Genomic DNA, 25627 nt, shown 5'->3' with positions numbered 1-25627 from the left:
ACCCTCCCTTCCCCCCCCCCAAAAAAGCGGGTAGGTTGGATTGCTGCTTTAATAGTTATACATTCCCAACTTAAAGACCCCAGCAGAAAACAAATATAAGCCATAAGAATTTAAATCGAGTGAAAGAGTTGTTTTCCTCCAGTGAAACATAAATCTTTTCACTCTTTTTTCTATTTCTGCGGTTGTTTTTTTGCATAATTGTCTCCAAACACTTCCTGGAACTTTGTCGCCTGTCCTGATTCTTGCCAGCAAATCCTTCTCATGCTCTTGTCAGCAACGTTTGGCTTTGTACGGAGAAAGCGGTTTGCTAAAGACACCACACAAAGGGTGCTCAGAGCTGGGCTGGGAGGCAGGAGAAGCTCCGAGGTTGCTGTGGAAATGGGGATTTGCATATTGTGCTTCCCTTAGTATCTTTACATCTGTGTGACGTTATGGAACCAAAATCCACCAGGTTTCGTCAGTGAGAAATACAGAGCCATCCGACGTATACACACATTTTGTTTTCAATTCTAAATAAATGTAATATAATCGGCATGTAATTACACAGTCATTACCTGTGTTACTACTTCGGAAGGAAGCTTTGTCCAATTTAAACATAGTCAACATTTTTCACATTTATCAGCACGTAATTAAAAAGAGAAAGGTGCACGCGGCGACTTAAGTAAACTTCGCTTTTTAACGCGGCGTCGCCGTAGCAAGGACTATAAGCGCGGCCGTAAGAAGAGGCAAATAGAGGCTTTCATATATTCACTATTTATTATATATCACTTCAATCACCTATTATGTTTTGAATTCACTTTATTATCACTGAGTTGCACATTCACTTGAGTGTATAGAGTGCCACCATTTTTTTTTGCGCTATACAGCGGCGTTGCTATGCCAGCGGCGAGCTGCACCTGTAATACGTTTATTTCAGGTCTGCCAAATGCTTAACTTCATGAGATGGAAAAACCCCGTCAGCTCTCCAGCGTTCTCCAGTGTAATATGCCAGACAATGACACCGTTATCGTGCATTTTGTGTTTATAATGTAATTTCATTTGAAATAACAAAGAAGGTGGGGCCTGACCTACGGGGGAGGGGGGCGGCGGCCAAAAGACCGTACGCGTATCTCTCGATTCTCGGCTTCCTCGGGGGTTTTGGCACTTTGAGGCCACCGTACCTCCAGGTATGAGTGCGCCTCAAGTCGCTCACTGGTTTGAAACAGTGGGGAAAGTGTGATTGTTTCCATTCCCCCCTGGGGTGTGCGTGACCTGACAGTAAAACGTGATCACACCATGGCTCCCCCCTGGGGTGTGCGTGACCGGACAGTAAAACGTTATCACACCATGACTCCCCCCTGGGGTGTGCGTGACCGGACAGTAAAACGTTCTCACACCATGGCTCCCCCCTGGGGTGTGCGTGACCGGACAGTAAAACGTGATCACACCATGGCTCCCCCCTGGGGTGTGCGTGACCGGACAGTAAAACGTGATCACACCATGGCTCCCCCCTGGGGTGTGCGTGACCGGACAGTAAAACGTGAACACACCATGGCCCCCCCCTGGGGTGTGCGTGACCGGACAGTAAAACGTTATCACACCATGGCTCCCCCCTGGGGTGTGCGTGACCGGACAGTAAAACGTGATCACACCATGGCTCCCCCCTGGGGTGTGCGTGACCGGACAGTAAAACGTGATCACACCATGGCTCCCCCCTGGGGTGTGCGTGACCGGACAGTAAAACGTGATCACACCATGGCTCCCCCCTGGGGTGTGCGTGACCGGACAGTAAAACGTTATCACACCATGGCTCCCCCCTGGGGTGTGCGTGACCGGACAGTAAAACGTGATCACACCATGGCTCCCCCCTGGGGTGTGCGTGACCGGACAGTAAAACGTGATCACACCATGGCTCCCCCCTGGGGTGTGCGTGACCGGACAGTAAAACGTTCTCACACCATGGCTCCCCCCTGGGGTGTGCGTGACCGGTCAGTAAAACGTGATCACGCCATGGCTCCCCCCTGGGGTGTGTGTGACCGGACAGTAAAACGTGATCACACCATGGCTCCCCCCTGGGGTGTGCGTGACCGGACAGTAAAACGTGATCACGCCATGGCTCCCCCCTGGGGTGTGTGTGACCGGACAGTAAAACGTGATCACACCATGGCTCCCCCCTGGGGTGTGCGTGACCGGACAGTAAAACGTTATCACACCATGGCTCCCCCCTGGGGTGTGCGTGACCGGACAGTAAAACGTGATCACACCATGGCTCCCCCCTGGGGTGTGCGTGACCGGACAGTAAAACGTTCTCACACCATGGCTCCCCCCTGGGGTGTGTGTGACCGGACAGTAAAACGTGATCACACCATGGCTCCCCCCTGGGGTGTGCGTGACCGGACAGTAAAACGTGATCACACCATGGCGTTTCTGTATGTTTTTCTCTGCGCGAGGTTTTGCCACATACAAGGATACGTGATCCATTACTCGGCTGACATGGAGGACGCTGCTGCGGGAGATCAGCGATATGTTTGCTCGTCACTACTAATTGCACAGTTTTATTGGCACTATTCACAATTTCACTTATTCACCCAGTTTGTGCCGTGGACACCCATCTATTGCGCCTTGTTTCATTGCGGTTGGAGAAGCGCCGGTACCTGGCTTATGAGCACTTTGTCATACGTGATTTATTGGTTAATAATACTTCACCGGACATCAGCACATTATTCACGTGACGCGATATGGGTTTGCGCTTTATAATGTTTTTTATCACACAGATGTAGCAACGCGTCCTGTCTTCGGGATTACTGCCACGTGGTCACGTGACCGCGGTGGGTTGATGCACAAAGGATTAGCCATTCAGAAGCATGGACTCCCCCGCGGTCCCGTCGCGGCAGACACGGTGCCCGGCGCCGCGATGCTTTGCCAGGGACAGGACGGCGTCCTACATCTGAACTAAAAATGTGTCACAAACTATAGCAAAGTGTCACATGTTCTTCTATATCTTATATTCATGTGTTATCCTAACTTCCACACACACATTACCCCCCCAAATACACACATACTACCCCCCCAAATACACACACACTACCCCCCCAAATACACACACACTACCCCCCCAAATACACACACACTACCCCCCCAAATACACACACACTACCCCCCCCAAATACACACACATTACCCCCCCAAATACACACACACTACCCCCCCAAATACACACACACTACCCCCCCAAATACACACACACTACCCCCCCAAATACACACACACTACCCCCCCAAATACACACACACTACCCCCCCAAATACACACACACTACCCCCCCAAATACACACACACTACCCCCCCAAATACACACACACTACCCCCCCAAATACACACACACTACCCCCCCAAATACACACACACTACCCCCCCAAATACACACACACTACCCCCCCCCCAAATACACACACACTACCCCCCCCCAAATACACACACATTACCCCCCCAAATACACACACATTACCCCCCCAAATACACACACACACACTACCCCCCCAAATACACACACACACACACACACTACCCCACCCTTGCCTTTTATTTCACATGTATAATGAGAGCATTCTACTTGTTCATTTTATGAACAGGCCAAAGTAGTAATCGAGAAGCCAACAGGTAATTAACAAGTCAATTAAAAACACGGTATTATTTAGTGTAATTTATTAATCTTGCGTTTTATTACATATCCAGGTGGTTCCAAAGAGCCTCTAACTACTAGGTGAAGAAACAATGAACAATCAGTCAATGCAAATAAATGATAAGCATGTAAAACAAATAGAGATAAGCACAGGAATATGATCTCCCTAGAAGGGCCGTGTGGGTTTCTGAAAGCTGACGTTTTCCTCTTGTTTGTAAAAGGGCGACGTATCGCGGGCATAAGGGAACCGGGGATATGGAAGCGCTGCTCTGTTGGTTTCATGTTGCGTTGTTGGCAGTCTGTGTTTGCTTCCTTTGTCACTTTCAGACTTGGGCGTGGTATTCCGATGCGTGAGAGGAGGAGTTATTCTGGAATGTATTAATGTTTGCAGTGCACCTATAACTGTGCATAACTGATCTAAAAACTCAATGAACTCGTGTGAAACGTCACGGGAGCACGAGTTACAGCGGGAGAGGGCTCGGGAGCACGAGTTACAGCGGGAGAGGGCTCGGGAGCACCAGTTACAGCGGGAGAGGGCTCGGGAGCACGAGTTACAGCGGGAGAGGGCTCGGGAGCACGAGTTACAGCGGGAGAGGGCTCGGGAGCACCAGTTACAGCGGGAGAGGGCTCGGGAGCACGAGTTACAGCGGGAGAGGGCTCGGGAGCACGAGTTACAGCGGGAGAGGGCTCGGGAGCACGAGTTACAGCGGGAGAGGGCTCGGGAGCACGAGTTACAGCGGGAGAGGGCTCGGGAGCACGAGTTACAGCGGGAGAGGGCTCGGGAGCACGAGTTACAGCGGGAGAGGGCTCGGGAGCACGAGTTACAGCGGGAGAGGGCTCGGGAGCACGAGTTACAGCGGGAGAGGGCTCGGGAGCACGAGTTACAGCGGGAGAGGGCTCGGGAGCACGAGTTACAGCGGGAGAGGGCACGGGAGCACGAGTTACAGCAGGAGGTGGGTTGGACGCATATCCTCTTAACAATTCATGTTTGGGATGATTCAGCACCTTAGGGCAGCTCAACTCCAGTCCGCAAGCCTCCCAACAGGTCAGGTTTTCAGGATATCCCAGCTTCAGCACAGGTGGCTCAATCAGAGGCTCAACGACTGAGCCACCTTTGCTGAAGCAGGGGCTGATTGAGCCACCTGTGCTGAAGTAGGAATATCCTGAAAACCTGACCTGTTGATATAACCCCTGCCTAAGGGCTGGGACCCGCTGCGCCCGGCTGCACGGGCTTTCCCCACCAGCAGGGGAATCCTCCCGAGCCAGTCCCGGTCCCCCCTGGCTGCACAGCTCGCTACACGCTGTGATGCGTCAGCCGGCAGGGGATACAAGAGAATTGTAATCCCTAGCTTCAACGCGTCACGTGGTGTGGCTGTGAGCCAATGAGGAGGGGAGGCTTCGGGAGGAGGAGAGGCTTTGGGGAGCGGGGAGGAGTGTGGAGGGAAAGCAGCGTGAGTGCCTGTCTGTGTGTGTGTGTGTGTGTGTGTGTGAGAGAGTGCGTGTGTGTGTGTGAGACAGTGCCTGCGTGTGTGTATGAGTGCCTGTCTGTGTGTGTGTGTGTGTGTGAGTGCCTGCCTGCGTGCGTGAGTGTGTGTGTGTGTGTGTGTGTGAGACAGTGCCTGCGTGTGTGTATGAGTGTGTGTTGCTTGTGATTACATCCATCAGCAGCCCGTGGAGGGGGGGGGGAGAGTAACGGGTCCCTCCGCTCAAGCCACGCCCCCCCTCCCGCTCAAGCCTCCCACTCCCGCCCACCTCCCGCTCCGGCTCCCGCTCCCTACAGACCGCATATCGCGGTCTGTGTATGTCAGCGCCCCGCCTGTCTGCAGTGCGGGAGCGCTGACGGAGGGAGCGGGGCCTTAGCCTAAGGGAATGAGTTGCAGCTTCTCTCAATTAGCGATATGTAGCCTTTTATTCATAAAACAATTCATCGTGGTTCCCTTTTTATATCAACTTAAATATTGAAATGTCAAGCAGTGTAAGAGCTTTGTCAGAGTGTGAGAAGGCAGAGGCAGCAGGAAGCTGGCGTCTGCCTCCTGCACAGTCTAATGCTTCAGGGTACAGCTTTTATCCCATGTTCCCTGCCTCTTCTCTAGAAAAATGCGAAGGTAATTGATTGCAGTCTTATAATAAATGTTGCCGTGGATACATTTTTATAAGTTAACTAATGCCATTACATTTAATATGGCGATGTACTTTATAAAAACATTCATGAATAATTTCCATGAGTCACTGTGGGAAATCTTCCATGTATATCACATACAGTAATTTTTATGTTTTCTTGGGTGGAAAATATTAATAAAGTAGCAGTATAGGGAGGGATTGTAAACTCGTGTTTATACCAACTAGACAAGTTTTTATTTTATTTTCCATATTCAACTTGGTTTGTTTTTAATACCACTGATTTATTGAGCCTATACACTTATTTTCATGCAGAATTGTCAAATTGTTTGTTACTATTTACCTATTCCATTTGGGTTACTGTTGGCAAATTCTCATTCTTCCCCATATATACCGGTAATACACATTTAAAGCTTTGTACGTCAACTTAACCACAGATAGAATAAGGCAAATATGTTTTCTGTTTAATAGAAGTGTGAAAGTCGCAATAACACCCTCTTCTAGTATAAATAGTAAACTTGTATTAGCATTCGCCCTGTTTGTGTGTGCTTTCATTAAACACATAGCTACAGTGGCGAGAAAAAGTGTGTCAACCCCCTAGGATGTTCACATTTTTCAAACCTAAAATGTTATTAGATTGTAATCTAAGTCCTAATAATAGATACAGATAATCTGATCAAACAAATGACACAAAAACATGATACTTTTTCAACATTTATTTATCCACAAATGATTCAACATTCAATATCCATGTGTGAGAAAGTATGTAACTATGTAACATGTGTGAGAAAGTATGTAACTATGTAACATGTGTGAGAAAGTATGTAACGTGTGAGAAAGTATGTAACTATGTAACGTGTGAGAAAGTATGTAACTATGTAACGTGTGAGAGAAAGTATGTAACTATGTAACGTGTGTGAGAAAGTATGTAACTATGTAACGTGTGTGAGAAAGTATGTAACTATGTAACGTGTGTGAGAAAGTATGTAACTATGTAACGTGTGAGAAAGTATGTAACTATGTAACGTGTGAGAAAGTATGTAACGTGTGAGAAAGTATGTAACTATGTAACGTGTGAGAAAGTATGTAACTATGTAACGTGTGAGAAAGTATGTAACTATGTAACATGTGTGAGAAAGTATGTAACCCTTTAGATTCAGTACCTGGTGGCGCCCCCTTGAGCAGCAATTACTTCAACTGCGCGTTTCCTGTAGCTGCCGGTCAGTCTCTCACATCGGGTTGAGGAATTTTAGCCCATTCCTCCTTACAGAACTGCTTCAACTCAGTGACATTTGGGGGTTTCCTTACATGGACAGCTCGCTTCAGGTCCTGCCACATCATTTCGATGGGGTTTAGGGCTGAACTTTGATTAGGCAATTCTAAAAATGCGGAATTTCTTCTTCTGCAGCCATTCTTTTGTAGATCTGCTTATATGTTTAGGATCATTGTCCTGCTGCATGACCCACTTTCGCTTCAGCTCACGGACGTATAGCCGGACGTATAGCCTGACATTCTCCTCTAGAATCTACTGATACAATGCAGAATTCATTCTTGTGTCAATGATGGCAAGCCGTCCAGTCCTGAGGCAGCAAAGCAGCCCCAAACCATCACACTCCCACCACCATGCTTGACGGCTGGGATGAGGTTCCTCTGTTCAAATGCAGTGTTTCGTTTTCACCAAATATAAAATTTCTCATTGAGGCCAAAAAGTTCTTCTTTTGACTGTCCAGAGAACATTGTTCCAGAAGTCTTGTGTATCATCTATGTGCTCTTTGGCGGCCTTCAGACGGGCAGCAAATGTTCTTTTTAAAGAGCAGTGGTATCCTCCTGGCTATCCTTCCATGAACACCATTCTTGTTCAGTCTTTTTCTGATGATTAATTTGAGTGTTCATGACTCAACTAAGGCGAGTGGCCTGCGGATCCTTGGATGTTACTCTGGGGTTCTATGTGACTTCCTGGATGATTTGCCGGTTTGTTCTTGGAGAGATTTTGGTCGGACGACCGCTCCTGGGTAGAGTGACTGTGTTCTGGAACTTTCTCAATTTGTATACTGTCTGGCAACGGATTGGTGGAGCCCCAAATTCTTAGAAATGGTTTTGTAACCCTTTCTAGGCTGATGAGTATCAATAACTGCTTTTTTGAGATCCTCAGAGTTTTCTTTTATAATAAAATAATAATAATAGCAAGTTCTTGTATAGCGCTGCTAATTTTACGCAGCGTTTTACAGAGACATTTTGCAGGCACAGGTTCCTGCCCCGTGGAGCTTACAATCTATTGTTTGGTGCCTGAGGCACAGGGAGTTAAGGTGGCTTTCCTAAGGTCACAAGGAGCTGACACCGGGAATTGAACCAGGTTCCCCTGCTTCAAACTTAGTGCCAGTCAGTGTCTTAACTCACTGAGCCGCTCCTTCTCGCTGTTTTTGATCGTAGCATGACATGTTTCCACACCTGTATGGCGAAGGCCAAACTCACAACGTTTCTGATATTTATATTAGGATGGGGCCTCCAAAACTCGCCCCTGAAGATTACCTAATTATTTAAAGACCTGATTCTAATTATCCCCTTCAATTTAGCTGATAAAACCACATACTCTGACTCTTAATTACTCTTTGTTTGTCTCTTCATACATAATTTTGTTTCAAAAGACATGGAATTGGTTAATATAAACTATTAGATAATTGAGAAAAGACTGATTTTGATTTAAGAATGTCATCTTGGAGATACTATGGAATTTACGTAATTATCATCGGGGTTCACATATTTTACTAGCATTTCATATAGTATTTATGCTTTGGAAACAGAGTAATATTTATTTCTTAATTAGTAAAAATGAAACAGTATTTTTACATTTATTCTTGAAGTAATTAATATAACGTGTATATAAGCGTTTTCTTTGCTCTATATTTTCCGCAGGTAAAATACTGCGATATGTGTTCTTTATTTTGCAAATCAGATGAAGATTTGGAAACAAAAGTGGAAGTGTGGGTATTAACCAGAAGCCGTGTCCTTAACCAGGAGAACAAGGAGCCCCCTGTTCTCTACATGCCAGGAGTGAATGGGCTGAATGTGCGGCAGGGATCCAGGGATGGGCGTTATTGCAGCGCCCGAGGCATGTGGCATGAGTGCGTAACTTTTATAGCGCTTTACATTGAAGCAGTTTGTTTAAATGAACAAACATTTGAGGATACTTTGGAGCTACCAATTTATTTACACAGTGCGGCACCAATGAAGACAAATGCCTGAAAATATTAGTCTAATTTTCTATTATCTTCAATAATAAAATAATGAGATTACGATTTTCAAGGCACAGCGAGGGAGAAACGCGCCGCTGTCGCAAGGTACAAACGCGTGGTTTCTATTCCATATGCTTTAACCATATGTCTTGTATACCCTATGGAAGCATTGGCATGTTGTGTCGCTTCTGCCTCTATCTTTCATGAAATAAATAATTGTATTGGGCAGGAAACGCTTTTTTAAAATATACATGTATCGGGCCATCCATGTACACCTCTCTCCGCAGCTCCCCACCGCTCCCCGCAGCTCCGCACCACTCCCCGCAGCTCCCCACCGCTCCCCGCAGCTCCTCACCGCTCCCCGCAGCTCCCCACCTCTCTCCGCAGCTCCCCACCGCTCCCCGCAGCTCCCCACCTCTCTCCGCAGCTCCCCACCTCTCTCCGCAGCTCCCCACCGCTCCCCGCAGCTCCCCACCACTCCCCGCAGCTCCCTACCTCTCTCCGCAGCTCCCTACCTCTCTCCGCAGCTCCCCGCTGCAGTACTCGACACAACATTCATGTAAACATTAGGAAAACCTGCCCCAAAGATCTTACAATCGGAGTGTTATGTAGGGAGAACTTAGAGACTGTAGGAGGGCGTTGTAGTAAGTGAGGGCGTTGTAGTAAGTGAGGGCGTTGTAGTAAGTGAGGGCGTTGTAGTAAGTGAGGGCGTTGTAGTAAGTGAGGGCGTTGTAGTAAGTGAGGGCATTGTAGTAAGTGAGGGCGTTGTAGTAAGTGAGGGCATTGTAGTAAGTGAAGGTGTTTATAATAAGTGCCTATGCAAGGTGAGTACTTTTGTGATACTGAAATACTTTCTTGAGGCGATGGGCGCGGAGGTGAGGGTGGGCGTGGGCGCGGAGGTGAGGGTGGGCGTGGGCGCGGAGGTGAGGGTGGGCGTGGGTGTGGAGGTGAGGGTGGGCGTGGGCGCGGAGGTGAGGGTGGGCGTGGGCGCGGAGGTGAGGGTGGGCGTGGGCGCGGAGGTGAGGGTGGGCGTGGGCGCGGAGGTGAGGGTGGGCGTGGGCGCGGAGGTGTGGGTGGGCGTGGGTGCGGAGGTGAGGGTGGGCGTGGCTGCGGAGGTGAGGGTGGGCGTGGGTGGACGTGGGTGCGGAGGTGAGGGTGGGCGTGGGTGCGGAGATGAGGGTGGGCGTGAGTGGGCGGAGGTGAGGGTGGGCGTGGGTGCGGAGGTGAGGGTGGGTGCGGAGGTGAGGGTGGGCGTGAGTGGGCGTGGGTGCGGAGGTGAGGGTGGGCGTGGCTGCGGAGGTGAGGGTGGGCGTGGGTGGACGTGGGTGCGGAGGTGAGGGTGGGCGTGGGTGCGGAGGTGAGGGTGGGCGTGAGTGGGCGTGGGTGCGGAGGTGAGGGTGGGCGTGGGTGCGGAGATGAGGGTGGGCGTGAGTGGGCGGAGGTGAGGGTGGGCGTGGGTGCGGAGGTGAGGGTGGGTGCGGAGGTGAGGGTGGGCGTGAGTGGGCGTGGGTGCGGAGGTGAGGGTGGGCGTGGGTGCGGAGGTGAGGGTGGGCGTGGATGGGGAGGTGGGCTTTGAAGAAGAGGGAAAGTGGTTGGCGGAAATTGAGGGGAAGGACATTCCAGGGCCGTGGGGCAGTAAGTGAGATGTTTTAGAGGGCAGAGGGCTTTAGATACAGAAGAATGCAGGAAAGAAATGTAGCAAGAAATTAGGGCTGGCATGTAAGCAGTCGCAGAGGAGTGTATAGCCATGGAAAAGAGCAGGAGAATGTTGTGAGGAATATGAGACTTACTGGGAAGCCGTGACCAGAGGAAAGGGCGAATCTTTGCCATGTTACAGAGGGGAAAAATGGTTTTAACAACATGAATGTGAGGGAGGAGTCAAAGGTCCCCCCAGGCAGCTTGTGATACTGGGTGTACGATAATGCCACTGACAGTAATGGGGAGTGAGCAGAAGGGCCAGGCTTGGGAGGAAGTATGAGGAGGTGCGTCTCTGACATTTTGTGTTTGAGTCGGCGGAGGGTCATCCAGGAGTATCCTGCAGAGAAACATTCAGAGACGTTGGTCTGGACAACAGGTTTAAATTCACCCAATTAGAATTGAACAAAACTCAATGGACATACCATGTAACTCAGCGTGTAGACTGGGAGCAGTCTGCATTTAACATGTAGATCATTATGCTGGCCATTTCTCCATACAATCTACATGAAAGCTGTGTAGGCAAATAACATTTCAATGTTGAAAAAAAGGAAAACATATGTAAAACTACTACACTTTACTAATCATTGAAATGTTTTTTCCATTAACATTTTCCAAGTAAACATAGTTGCCATAAATCATGATGTCATTTTTGACATAGTTCTGGTTTTGCAAATAATTTTTTCATAGACACAGACTGGGAAAAACCCTTTGGAAGTGGATGTAGACAGCTGTATTTAACATTGCCTTTCTGGTTCTTTTAACAGTACGAATCATTAGCACTCATATTTAAAATGGAAAATGTCATGTGATTATCTCTGGAAGATATTTCCGTATTGCTGTAACAGTAAATAGAACTAAATTAAGATACTAAATGTACTGGAATCAGTGTCCATTCTTATGCAGCTGTTGTATTGGGATTACTGGTTTAAAAAAAGCTTTACGGCCATTCCCATTTACTCAACTATTTTAGTTAAATTGCTGATTATGTGGAACTGCCTATAAAGCTAATTCTTTGCAGTCCTGGTTTGTGGAACCTGGTGATTAAGTGACTGGATGGTCCATCATTGGCGTCAATAAACCGTCCCGCCTATCGGCATCAGTCGTCATTAATCTGATTACCATCAAGCAGCAATTTCTTTTTTACCTGGATTGGAGGGTTCAGCAGAATCGCTTTTATTTGTCATCAGGATAAAGATACATTAATGAATACATTAGCATTGTAGAAGTTCCCCTCACCCTTTATTTATTGGCTTTTCTCCAGTTAAACAATAAGAGAACGGCCGCTCAGCATTTCAGATATTAAAAAGATGCCCAGTGCACGGGATTTAACTGGATCTGGGAAACTTTAAGTGTACCAACCTAAAAAGTGTTTATTCTTCATACACCACCATGAATCTACATATCGCAGTCTTTTTCATTTATTTCCGCGGCACGCCGACCAGAAAACTGCACGGCGCTGTCTCCTCTTGCGTTGGAAACGTACCGTTCCTCAAAAGACACGTCTTGTCATGGAGGCCAACAGACTAACACATGTTAGTGGCGCTTGTATAGCTTTAGTGGGGATTGTGCTAGCATGTTCTGCAGTGTGCGACCTGCACAAATAGACCATTGCAGGTATGAACAAATAGAGATGCTGGTGAAATCGCCCAAATCTATTCCAACAGAATGCAATATCATTTGAGCCTCTGCTTACTGATTAGTATAAATACATACTGTACATACATTAGTATCGTTGGTACTTTTCATCGGCATTGCAAAGCCTACAACGTGTAGGCTTGTGTGAGCTCTGTCTTGTACAGATGTGCCTGTGGGACTACTATTAATATTTATCCTATTTGTATTGCTAGCTTCAATGAGTTCAAGTTTTTAAGAAGTAGCTTGTAGCACATCCTACCATAATTAAGGCTACGATAAGGTGGCACAAATAAATGCAATGATTCTTCCTTTTCTGGAACACACTGAACATATAATTTGGGGTCTGGATAAACATGGCTTTTAAAGCGGTAATCGCTCCTAGGATGAAAGTGAACGAAGGACAGTGGCAGAACTAAGTGGTCGGACTTGTCACCTTTTAGTGGCCCATCCTCCTATGCGCGGAACACTTATTTCAGCAGCCAGAACAGTGTTCCAGCATTTCTAAACACCCATCTACTCCCCCAGGCCATACCCGGGAAGCACCCAGGTGCTTCTAATACGGAAATCCAACTTCCGCCTTTGTGGGCTCCCTCCGCTGCTGCGCAAGCCCCCGCTCCACAGGTACGGCCCTGGGGAGGGGGCGTTTGTATTAATTTTTTTACTTGCTCTGGGGCCCACCGGGGACTAATTTCACCCCTGGACAGTGGCTCATGTAAATAGTCCAAAAGTCACAGATTCACACTTTGTTTTTTGTTAAACAAACACAAGTTTTTTGTTTTTTTCCCTTTTTACTTTCACTTTAACATTTCCAAAAACACATTGGGGGGTTTCACATCCTTTATGCAATATCTTTTGATGATGAGCCCCTTTTCAAATTCATCAAAACTAGAGATTTCATGCTCTTGCCATTGTTTGTATAGTGAAGTCAATCGCATTCATCAAACAGATGAACATACATAGCGGATATGCTTGAATCCAGCAGCCCTCAGGCAGAAATACATTCTCTTCATTTTAACAGGATGAAAATAAGTAGAAATGTTACTTCGGGGGGTGATGGAATCTTTCTAAGGAAGCGAATTACACTTTAACATTCAATGCGGTGTATGCGAGCCCCCTTACCCTTTTCTTAGCCAGTGGTAGGTAACACTGTTCTGACGGGCTGGAATATTTAGAATATCTTCCTATTTTAGGTGCTGGATATACTTCTTTATCTCCATGGTACTTGGCTAAAGCCTTCACTTGAGATAATTGCTTAGATTCCTAAACTCAGCTGGTGGCAAAGTCAGCTGTTGTAAAGCTACCAGGATCTCTTCTTCCCAGCTTTCAAGGGATTGCTACTGCACCTATTTCCAGAAACAGCTTTAATTCTGCGCCTCAATCCCCAAATAGCGGATTTGGAAGGCTCGCCATAGGGAAGATTTCTTGTCGAGCAAATGACTCCCAGCAGTTCAGGGTTTATTTAATAAAATACGGTTTAAAAAGAAAGAAAGAAACCCTGGCTTTAATATTTCATTCAATTTTGTTTTTATATAAATTGCACAGACATTTTGGAGTCTTGATTACACTTCCTGGCAAGCCTCGCTAAACCACAGCCAGGCTGTCATGTGTCTGTTTCCTATGGAAATGAATGAGAACTCTGTTGTGAGTAGGTGGTGTGATGGTTTAACCATGTGAGCTAGAAAAGGAGACCCTTTTTTATCGCTGTAAGAGGCTTATTCATGAAATACTGAGCCATTATTCCCCCCGTAAAATGAACAGAAACACAACACTTCACTGCTGAGTGTAACTACCTTGTGTTATTATACACAGATATGAGTAACCGTGCCTTGTGTTATTATACACAGTTATGAGTGTGTTTGTGAAGCTGGGTGCAGCAGGAATGAGATGTGCTGTAATCTGTTCATTTTGTAGCCCAGTAAGTAATAACTTGAAGCAATTTCAGAAATGAAGCCTCAAATATTCACAGCATCAAGAACACCATTGAGTGCTATTGAGCCTTACTATTAATCAAGTATCACTGCCTTATACGTTATAACATTATTTTTGGGGTTGGACTCTCTCTACCGCACTCATTTGAATGATTAACTCTTGTCAGCTATGCAGCTATTGATACAACATTAACTCAGAACCGTGACACAGATGTCCTTGTAAAACCTTGTGACTGCTATTTCTTTGTAGTAAACATGGCGTAGAAAGAGATACCCCTTAGAAATCCCATTTAGTTAATAGCAGACAAACATCTCCAGTGCCCAGATGTGGATGTGGAGAAAAGTGACACAGGGGCAATTATTGGTACTACATTTCCGTGGACCTTTTAATGCTGTTTCCTTGGAAGATGACGTATCCGCTTAAGGTTTTACTGGAGTGCAACAAATAGGAAATCATGTGTTTTATGCCTAGGACCTCGGATATAGTGCGCGGTTGCAGTATGGGGGGCGCGCGTGCGCGGTTGCAGTATGGGGGGGCGGTTGCAGTATGGGGTGGCGGTTGCAGTATGGGGTGCGCGTGCGCGGTTGCGGTATGGGGGGTGCACAATTGCGGTATGGGGGGTGCACAATTGCGGTATGGGGGGTGCGCGTTTGAGGTATGGGGGGTGCGCGTGCGCGGTTGCGGTATGGGGGGTGCGCGTGCGCAGTATGGGGGTGCGCGTGCGCGGTTGAGGTATGGGGGGTGCGCGTGTGCGGTTGCGGTATGGGGGTGCGCGTGCGCGTGCGCAGTATGGGGGCGCGCGGTCGCAGTATGGGCGTGGCCTAATGATGAAATGCATGCTACATTTGCAGTATGTTGCAGGAGATATATCGATTTAAAAGAATGTTCTCCAACAAACATTTTTCACGAATTACTGCTTTAAATGACAATTATTACTTAATTAAATTATTAATACATTTGAGATTTTCATGAACTAAATATGTTTTCACGGTTACATTTTTGATTTGGCAAACATGCCGAGTTATAACCATTTCCCTGTTATTCTGTTTTATCTTTTAGAATAGTTTTGAGGAAACGGCTATTTAAACAAACTAACGGTTTTATGTTCATGTCTTAGCCCAGTTACCAGGAAGCTGAATAATGACGAGGAGCTGTTTCTAATTTCAGCATGAAAATAAATCTTGAACCTTTTCACATCTGTCTAAAATAATTCAGCTTTAATTTCTACTAATCTCACATTGCAACACTGCAATCGTCGTAATTATTTTCTCCACTAAAAAAAAAAGCCTCGGTTTGGGGAATAAACCCTTTGCGTGCCGGATGGTCCGCAGCGTCCGCAGCACTGCATCGCCACCGCCCTTCCGGGACTCCTGATCACGTGACTGCGTCGTCACTGATGGATCAGAAGGTTTCACTTAGTGACTGATCGGAAAAAACCTCTCTCTATTTCTAAGGGATCTCCCCAAGAAAACAAATGGTTATTTTGACGTAGCTATGTGTACTATGTGGCCCCTGAGAGCCAGACCCCATGACATAGCTACTATGTCCAAAGGGCACCCAGGAGCCACATTATCTTGAGATGTTGTTTTTCCTTTAAGACGATCTCCTGCTGGGGGCTACAAACATGTCCTGATTGTTCTTAACTATATTGCTATTATTTTCTCTAAATTACTCCTAACTGCAAAAGTATCCCAAGTATGAACTACAAGCACATGAGGTGCAACGTCTGGCCTGATCTGTGGCCAAACCGCTGCTAAATTGTCTTCATATAGAAGTCCTGCAAACAATGTTTAGGGTAGAAGAGCACTCTTACCGATGCTACGAAGGAGCACTGCTCTTCTAGGTTAATCCCCTTAACCTTTTCCACAGGAGGGGCCCCACAAACCCCAAGGCGGGCACTAGTAGCAGTATTAAATCAACTTTTGGTAGCACTATACTCCCTATATTATTAGTTCTACAATAAGGAAACCTAGGAATATTAAAAGTGTACTCTGGGCCCTGACTATATACACAATCTGCCAACACTTTCTCCGCCAAACACGACACGGACCCTGTAAAGAAGGAAAACAGAGGCGCTCTCTTGTGCTAAATAGCAAATATTATTGTGAATAATTGCTGATGGTGAATAATGAAATAAATATAGTGTTATTTAAATCAGTGAAAAATATAATTGGTAAATAAATAAATGATACTGGACGCTGCTCGACCGATGAGGATCCTCCTTCGATCCTTAGGAAATGTTGGTAGTTGGATAAGAGGAGCGCAGGATCATGAGAGATAAAATAAGGATATAATGCAATATTGCAATAACCAAAAGGTCTTGAATAGTGATAATTCTGTGAGTGGTCAGTACCACTACGCACATGGCCCAGATAAAGTGTAGACACACAAAGGTTCTTTAAAAGAAAGATTCTCGTCTATCACAGTCGCTGGAAGTCTTGGAACTGGTGTTTTTACAGGGGAGCATCAACCCATAAATGAAACTGGAACATAGATCCCTTCTTAGGATGTGGAGCCTTCCCCTCGTATGGATTTCAGTACACAGAGAGAATACATGTGTAAAAAACGATGTATTTGCATAAACGTAATGTACAGCACTCTGTACTTACAGATTAAACAACATCAGCGGCCTGAATCGGAGCTCAGCAGCGGCATGGACAGCGCGTCGCCGGCTTTCCTCCGCTCGTGGGATTCCTCCCTTCCGCGTTCTTTGCGTGATGCTGATTGGCCCTGTATTCTCTCTGTGTACTGATCTATCCCAAGGGAAGGCACAACATCCTAAGGCTGCGCTTATAGTGCCTTGCGACGTCGCTCCGAATCAAATACATTGACTCCGTCGCAAGCGTTTATAGTAAGTGCGACGGAGTGGCAACATTTTTTTGAAGCAAGGTCTATTTGATTTTTTTTAGAGACAGTCGCCACGTGTGACTGTCTCTAAACCAATCAGAAACCACAGCCTGTCCCCTTTCGTGACATCAAAGGCGACAGTCGCGGAAAAATCTAATTATAACTTTCGCTGGTGGTGATGGGTGACGTCATCGGTCGCGTCGCCAGCACTATAAGCGCGGCCTAAAAGGGATCTATGTTCCGGTTCCATTTACGGGTTGGTGCTCCCCCTGTAAAACGCCAGTTCCAACACATCCAGCGACAGTGATAGACGAGGATCATTCTTTTAAAGAACCCTTTAAGTGTGGACACATAATCTGGGCCATGTGCGTAGTGGTACTGACCACTTACAGAATTATCACTATTCTCCAAGACCTGTGGTTATTGCAGTATTGCATTAGATGCATATTTGATCTCTTTCGTGATCCTGCGTTCCCCTTATCCAACTACCAACGGCATGGGCCACACCAGAAGTACCAGTACGCGGTATGCAATTTCTCGTTACCAAGAGGGTGATGGGGCTGACCTCCGACGCCGCGGCCACACCTATCGAAACAGAAATGGAGCCCCGTCAACTACCGCGTTCAGCATCCGGGGCCCGGTTGGCCATCGCGTCATGTAATCTGGAGCGATCACATGACCCCCAAAGTCAGGTGGCACTCTGGTGTTGCCGAAAACTGGCACACCAAAGGTTAAACATTTTATGCATCAATATCTCCACAAAAAAACCTATTTCTTAGAAAATGTATTTGTAGGGATCACATTTCCCTGTAGTTGTGTGCTAAACACAAGCAACATGTCTACACACTAAGCTTCCATTTCGGAGAGTGGTATCACTCATTATCCTGTGTGGGGTTCTGGGTAATGTGTAGATATATTGATTTGCAGTCATAATATTGAGTACTGCTTTGGATTCTTCTGCCTGTGGGATAATTGCTTTTGATAATTTATTGATGGAGTTTTACGAGTCCCTAAGTGATCTTTACAGGAACTTTCCTTCACATGGATGCTACGCTTTGATTGCGCATAGATGTAATATTGCACCTTAGATGGGCCGGCAGTTCTGTGTAGGATTAATAGTGCGCAACGGCAGAACTCTCGCCGGGAGATGGTGGCGTCTGCTGATGCCAAAGTCGGACGGTTTTGTTTTTAATGAGAATGGAACACATTTGTCTATTTTCAGCAATGGTTGGCTTCAATATTTTCTCTGGATTCCACCATATGTATATATTTTCCTCAAACCCCTTGTAGTGATTCTTCTGGATCGCGATGAAACAGTATTGATCCCTCAGGTTTTCCTCTCCATATTCTGAAGTGGAGCCAGCTGCTGCTGTGTCCTTCGTGCTGTACCCGCGAAGGGGCAAATTCCATTTCATTATTTCCAGTGACTTCCTGTTATTTTTGAGGATTTAGGATTAATAGTGAGAACGGAGTTCTTTTGAAGTCTCTGTGTCCAATGAACCATAACATCTAGAAAGTTCCGCACATATGTAGTCATGGAAAGAGTGTAGATATATGTATTATATTTATATATGTTAAAGCACCAATCCCTCTCAAAACTGTTATTATGTTTCTCTTGCCTAAACCGGACGGTCCGGCAGAATTAAATCGGTGCTTCTGGTTCCTAAGATATTTGTAGTTTTTTTGTGCATTTGTTTAATATAAAAACCTACAAACATGGCTGGCGGTGACAAATAGGAAGTGGTAACGTCCTCTCTGATTAGGTGGCAGCTGCAGACTGCTGAGTTACATTGGTGTAATACGGGAGCCTTTTTTGGTAATAGGTAGCACATACTTTAATGGATAAAAGAAACAGTTGCTATTTAAAGTACATTTTGATTTGTTGTGTACAAAAATATTAGTTCAGCAGTCTGATGGGATTGCTTGTTTTTAATAATAATAAAAAATATTTGGCTCCTACGTGGCCTTTATAATACTGGAATTACCCGGGGAGTTACTAGGTGATTGTGTTACTTCGTGTTGACTTAAAGTTAGTATACATAGATAGAGCAGAGAGACATAAATATGAGCTTCCTGTACTTTGAACATGTAAGTGTACGTACAGAGAGCATATACACTTAATGTGAGTTCCTTTATAGAAGATATAAATGTTTATTTTGCTTTTGCAAATATTCAAACTTACATTTCCAGTACTCTTCCAACACACATTTTTGCTGAGAACACCTTTTAACACATTTATACTATCTACACTATTCCTTTTTATTTTTTTTATTCTATATTATTTCTTTGACTGGCTGTGATTTTAAATAACTAAATGTGAGGTGGTGGAGGGGGAGAGGTGGTGGAGGGGGAGAGGTGGTGGAGGGGGAGAGGTGGTGGAGGGGGAGAGGTGGTGGAGGGGGAGAGGTGGTGGAGGGGGAGAGGTGGAGGTGGAGGGGGGAGGTCTCTCCAGGCATCTAGCATTTTTAACACCTCGCCTCTGCCGTTACTCTTCTCTGAAGATGGCAGCGAACACATGGGTGGTAAACTCCCGGTGGCTAAACGTGGAATCCTGGCGCCCGCGTCTCGACTCAGTGCTGACTATCCTGTCACCACCGCAGTGAGACCGCAAAGCAATATAGGTTGCGCTGGTCCCAGTCATGGCGGTGACTGACAGGACAGTCAGGGGTTGGCGGGATTCGGAGAGCGGGTAGGAACAAGGGGAGGGAATAAGACAGAGCGCTCCAGGACTGCCCCTTCCGTTCTATATTCCGACTTCTAGCTTTAGGGAAGGGTGTGTCAGTCTGTGTGTCAGTCTGTGTGTCAGTCTGTGTGTCAGTCTGTGTGTCAGTCTGTGTGTCAGTCTGTGTGTCAGTCTGTGTGTGTGTGTGTCTGGGTGGCAGTGTGTGTCAGTGAGTATATCGGTTTGTCTGAGTTTCAGTAAATGTGTCTGTGTGTGTGTTAGTGACTGTGTTTGTGTGTGAGTGTGTCAGTGTGTGCCTGTCACAGATATATATATATATATATACCTATATATATACCTGTGTGTATATATATATATATACAGATACACACACACACACACACACACACACACACACACACACACAGAAATGCTGGTGGGGGTCAATAAAACTCGGGCTCCTGAACATTCTGCCTGGCTCCCAAGTTCGTTTTTAAATATTTTTGTTTACCCAAAGCAGTAATTCCCATACACCTGTATATTAGCTGGCAGTAATTCCCATACACCTGTATGTTAGCTGGCAGTAATTCCCATACACTTGTATGTTAGCTGGCAGTAATTCCCATACACCTGTATGTTAGCTGGCAGTAATTCCCATACACCTGTATATTAGCTGGCACTAGGAAATGTATGGCATGTTTTACTCCTGTATGTTAGCTGGCAGTAATTCCCATACACCTGTATGTTAGCTGGCAGTAATTCCCATACACCTGTATGTTAGCTGGCAGTAATTCCCATACACCTGTATGTTAGCTGGCAGTAATTCCCATACACTTGTATGTTAGCTGGCAGTAATTCCCATACACCTGTATGTTAGCTGGCAGTAATTCCCATACACCTGTATGTTAGCTGGCAGTAATTCCCATACACCTGTATGTTAGCTGGCAGTAATTCCCATACACCTGTATGTTAGCTGGCAGTAATTCCCATACACCTGTATGTTAGCTGGCAGTAATTCCCATACACCTGTATGTTAGCTGGCAGTAATTCCCATACACCTGTATGTTAGCTGGCAGTAATTCCCATACACCTGTATGTTAGCTGGCAGTAATTCCCATACACCTGTATGTTAGCTGGCAGTAATTCCCATACACCTGTATGTTAGCTGGCAGTAATTCCCATACACCTGTATGTTAGCTGGCAGTAATTCCCATACACCTGTATGTTAGCTGGCAGTAATTCCCATACACCTGTATGTTAGCTGGCAGTAATTCCCATACACCTGTATGTTAGCTGGCAGTAATTCCCATACACCTGTATGTTAGCTGGCAGTAATTCCCATACACCTGTATGTTAGCTGGCAGTAATTCCCATACACCTGTATGTTAGCTGGCAGTAATTCCCATACACCTGTATGTTAGCTGGCAGTAATTCCCATACACCTGTATGTTAGCTGGCAGTAATTCCCATACACCTGCATGTTAGCTGACAGTAATTCCCATACACCTGCATGTTAGCTGGCAGTAATTCCCATACACCTGCATGTTAGCTGGCAGTAATTCCCATACACCTGTATGTTAGCTGGCAGTAATTCCCATACACCTGTATGTTAGCTGGCAGTAATTCCCATACACCTGTATGTTAGCTGGCAGTAATTCCCATACACCTGCATGTTAGCTGGCAGTAATTCCCATACACCTGCATGTTAGCTGGCAGTAATTCCCATACACCTGCATGTTAGCTGGCAGTAATTCCCATACACCTGTATGTTAGCTGGCAGTAATTCCCATACACCTGTATGTTAGCTGGCAGTAATTCCCATACACCTGTATGTTAGCTGGCAGTAATTCCCATACACCTGTATGTTAGCTGGCAGTAATTCCCATACACCTGTATGTTAGCTGGCAGTAATTCCCATACACCTGCATGTTAGCTGGCAGTAATTCCCATACACCTGTATGTTACAGTAGCTGGCAGTAATTCCCATACACCTGCATGTTAGCTGGCAGTAATTCCCATACACCTGTATGTTAGCTGGCAGTAATTCCCATACACCTGTATATTAGCTGGCACTAGGAAATGTATGGCATGTTTTACTCCTGTATGACAGCAACATGGAAGTCCATGAAAAGCCAGAAGGTTAATTAACATGCAATGCAAAACATACCCAATGAAAAAAAGAAATCCTACTATAGAGGAAGCTACGTAAATGGATTATCAATATCATGCGTTATCAATATCACCCCATCATGTCCCAATGCCAGAAACCTTAAAATGCAGGAAGTAAGGCAACCGCGCATGCAAGACAAAATGCAAAACAATACAGAATAGATCACTTTAACCAGTCCTATTAACGCTTTTATGTAGGATACATTATTTCTGTGTGTAATGCTTACAAACTAATTGAAGCTGAGAGTAATCCAAAATAAGTAAGAAAAGTGCATGTATTTTGAAAAATGATCTAATTTATTGCTCATAGAACTGCGTGCTATAGAAAAGAATTTCCTGCATCAAAGGTCACACGTCTAGAGAGAAGGTTTATGATGCAATAGAGATTAGCAATACCAATCATTTATTGACAGACTTTACTTGGAAAATCTACATGAGGAAAGAAATGCGCTTTTTATAAAATCGATAGCATGGACGGGAAAGAAAGCCTCGTAGAAGGAAAGCTCTGTTAGCAATAGAAGAGCTACGCTTTGATCTGAGTGTGTTCCGGACATGAAGCTCTAGGTAATAATATGTCGTTATTACAGAAGCCTAGCTGCACCCAGAAACAAGCGTGTTCTGAGTGTATTGGGAGTGTCTAAGCTGTGATCGGTTAGTGCGGTAGGAAAATAGAAGAGTATCAGTTCTACTCCCTTTTGATGAAGCTTTAAATTAACAACAATGATTTGTACAATTATTTTTCTGTTTTGTTAATATTTAACTTATTTTATTATTTCGTATTACTATACTGTACACCATTGGCAAACAATCTGTGATACAGAATATATATCGCCTTCCATTTTGTATTCCCAGCGCAGTGCACAGAATTTTTGCACGAGTCCCTGCCCTGTAGATTGTTTTTTTTAACCCGCCAGTCGTTCACTTTGGCTAATTGGAAAATCCTCGTGTACTTAAACCCAACATGTACTTCCATACCAAATCTGCATTCACATGGTCAGCATTGGTTCAGTTGCATTGATTAAAAATATAGTTGATATAAGTTGTTGTGTTGTATGCGATCGATCACGCTATAATATTGCATTTGCTTGAATGTTATTAATGCTGCTATAAGCGCAGGTGAAATACAGAGGATTCTTGTGTAGCTGCAGTACAAGGCAAGAGGATGAAAGATGTTTTTGTAACATAATGGAATAATCCATAATGGATCAATAAAGCACAGAACGGGATCACATGATCTGTGCACAGTTCTTCATCTGTAGAAATAAATTCCACAAAACTTCAATAAATGTAAGCTCATAGAAATCTGTATCTCAAAACACAAATGTTCACAGAAACATTAGTATCAGGACATGCAGGCTGTGACACATGATCCAAGCATCACTTTAATAGAGGTTGGTATGTCCAACTATTTATAGGTTGGCTATACTCCTGTGTGATTCTTCCTCCCTAATGCAAAGACAAAGATATGTTCTCTGCCAGAATTTTGTTGAGCCGCATTAAAAACTTTACATGTCATCTGGAATAGTCTAAAGCTTTTTCATGTCGTAGAAAACTGACTACAGTTCTTACTCACTGTCTGAAAACTGACTCCATTGTCTAAGAACGAAAGTAGAATGTGAATGCACGAAGGAGTGTCGCACTGTAATTTATTTAACATTGAATTTGTCACTTTGGTTTCTGGATTTCCAATGTGTTGAGTATTACTGGTTGTGGACGCTCCCTGCAAAACTCGTGTGCATACACAAAGGATGGACAGGTTCTCAGGTCCAAAACCCAAACCCATCGATCTCAGTCGAATTAAAAGTGCCTCAGATTTATGGGCCAGAATCCGAGGCAGAAACACTTTGATTTGCTTTTGAGCATCGCTTCCAAAACTAGCATCTGAAAAGGACTACACTGACCGCTAAACTTGGCAGTTCTAGTGGGGTCTGAGTTGGGGGCAGAGCCTCCCACTGCCACCACACATGGTGGTGAAAAGGGAGTATTTTCATGATGTTGAGGGAAGTTCTTTGATACTCCAGGGATTGAAGCAGTGAGATACAGTATGAATGTTGTGGCAGTGGATAATTTAACTTTTGAGGTCCCTGATGGTGGGCATGCTGGTAACCCTTATGACTTCCAATGGATGTTACCAGTTTGTAGGGGAGATTGTATTAACCGCGGTGGAAAAGGACCTCGTCTTGTATTCACGTCGTTATCGGGAGCATTCAAGTGATCATGGGGTTGCAATCCTGGAAGGTGCCATGTGGCTTCTGGCATCATAAATTAAGGGAATTGTCAGTCTGCCGGCACAAAACCGCGGGAAACCATCCAGGAGCTAAATATATCGAACATTTCATAGTTTTGTTTTAAAGGAGGAAAGGCAAAATAAAGGTGTTTATTAGTGAGTGTGTTTGTAATGGATATTTTAGCGGTCTCGTGTCTTATTTACCTGGTTTTCATATATACATATGGCTCATAAATGTCATGCGGAAGATGTTGGGAATTAATTGTGGGTACAGACCAACCTCTCTCTCTCCTTTATTGAAGGCATGTACTGCTTGCATGTACTGTATGTATGTACGGTTTGTATGTATGTACAGTATGTATGTACTGTTTGTATGTATGTACAGTATGTATGTACTGTTTGTATGTATGTGCAGTATGTATGTACTGTTTGTATGTATGTACAGTATGTATGTACTGTTTATATGTGCAGTATGTATGTACTGTTTGTATGTATGTGCAGTATGTATGTACTGTTTGTATGTACAGTATGTATGTACTGTTTGTATGTATGTGCAGTATGTATGTACTGTTTGTATGTATGTGCAGTATGTATGTACTGTTTGTATGTATGTACAGTATGTATGTACTGTTTATATGTGCAGTATGTATGTACTGTTTGTATGTATGTGCAGTATGTATGTACTGTTTGTATGTATGTACAGTATGTATGTACTGTTTGTATGTACAGTATGTATGTACTGTTTGTATTTACAGTATATTTTTATGTATTGGATGTACAGTGTATGTACTGTATGTATATGACACGCTTTTACTGTATATGTAGAAACATATTTAATGTATTAAGCAATGTAATGATAAACCTGTTTGACTTAAATATGTATGATTATGGATATGTAAATCATAACACAAAGTAATAGGTAAATGTACATGTAACATATTCATTGAGGTTTAATAGCTGTTCACTTAAATTGCTGATAAGATATTTATTTATACTGAGTTCAACACAAATACTGTATTGCTGTTATATATGATTGTAATATTCCAAATGATATAGGGAAAGGATATAGTTCCCCATGAGACACATTCCTAGCAAGCAAAGGATTTAAAAAAGCAGGAATATGAAGCAAGAAATGACAGATGCATTAGCTGATCAAATGACGCACAAGAATATATATAATATATTTACCTAAAGCAGCAGTCCCACAGCTTGATATGTTTTTGCATTTGTATATTATTATTTTTTTAACGTTTTACCTGAACCGGGGAATTCCCTGAGCTGATTCTTGGTTCTTTCGCACCAGGGAAGAATATGTACCCATGGACACAAAATGGCCCCGGGGTCAGGCTCCCTCGGGCAGCCAATAGGAAGTTGCAATGTTATCGGGTGATGACAGGACTATCTATTGGTTACCCCATTGACTGTGTTTAAGTTTGTTTCACATAAAT

At 44.8% G+C, this 25627-nt stretch overlaps 1 protein-coding gene across 8 annotated transcripts in view; it reads left to right on the top strand.

Moving 5' to 3' along the window:
• The window catches only part of IQSEC1 (IQ motif and Sec7 domain ArfGEF 1), a 435749-nt gene that overhangs the window by 337389 nt on the left and 72733 nt on the right, over positions 1-25627 (top strand). Inside the window, exon 1 of one of the 8 annotated variants that reach the window (XM_075574983.1) lies at positions 17690-17851. The exons of the other annotated variants lie outside the window; for them this stretch is intronic. Within the exon in view, the coding sequence (XP_075431098.1) occupies positions 17721-17851 (131 nt within the window). The 5' untranslated portion in view covers positions 17690-17720. Of the gene's footprint in view, positions 1-17689; positions 17852-25627 lie in introns of those variants that run through there. 8 annotated transcript variants of the gene reach the window in all.

Source organism: Ascaphus truei, chromosome 17 (assembly GCF_040206685.1).
Source record: "Ascaphus truei isolate aAscTru1 chromosome 17, aAscTru1.hap1, whole genome shotgun sequence".
In the NCBI taxonomy this organism is placed as follows: domain Eukaryota; kingdom Metazoa; phylum Chordata; class Amphibia; order Anura; family Ascaphidae; genus Ascaphus; species Ascaphus truei.
The sequence above is the reverse complement of the archived record's forward strand: the minus strand, read 5'-3'. Positions and strand labels throughout refer to the sequence as shown.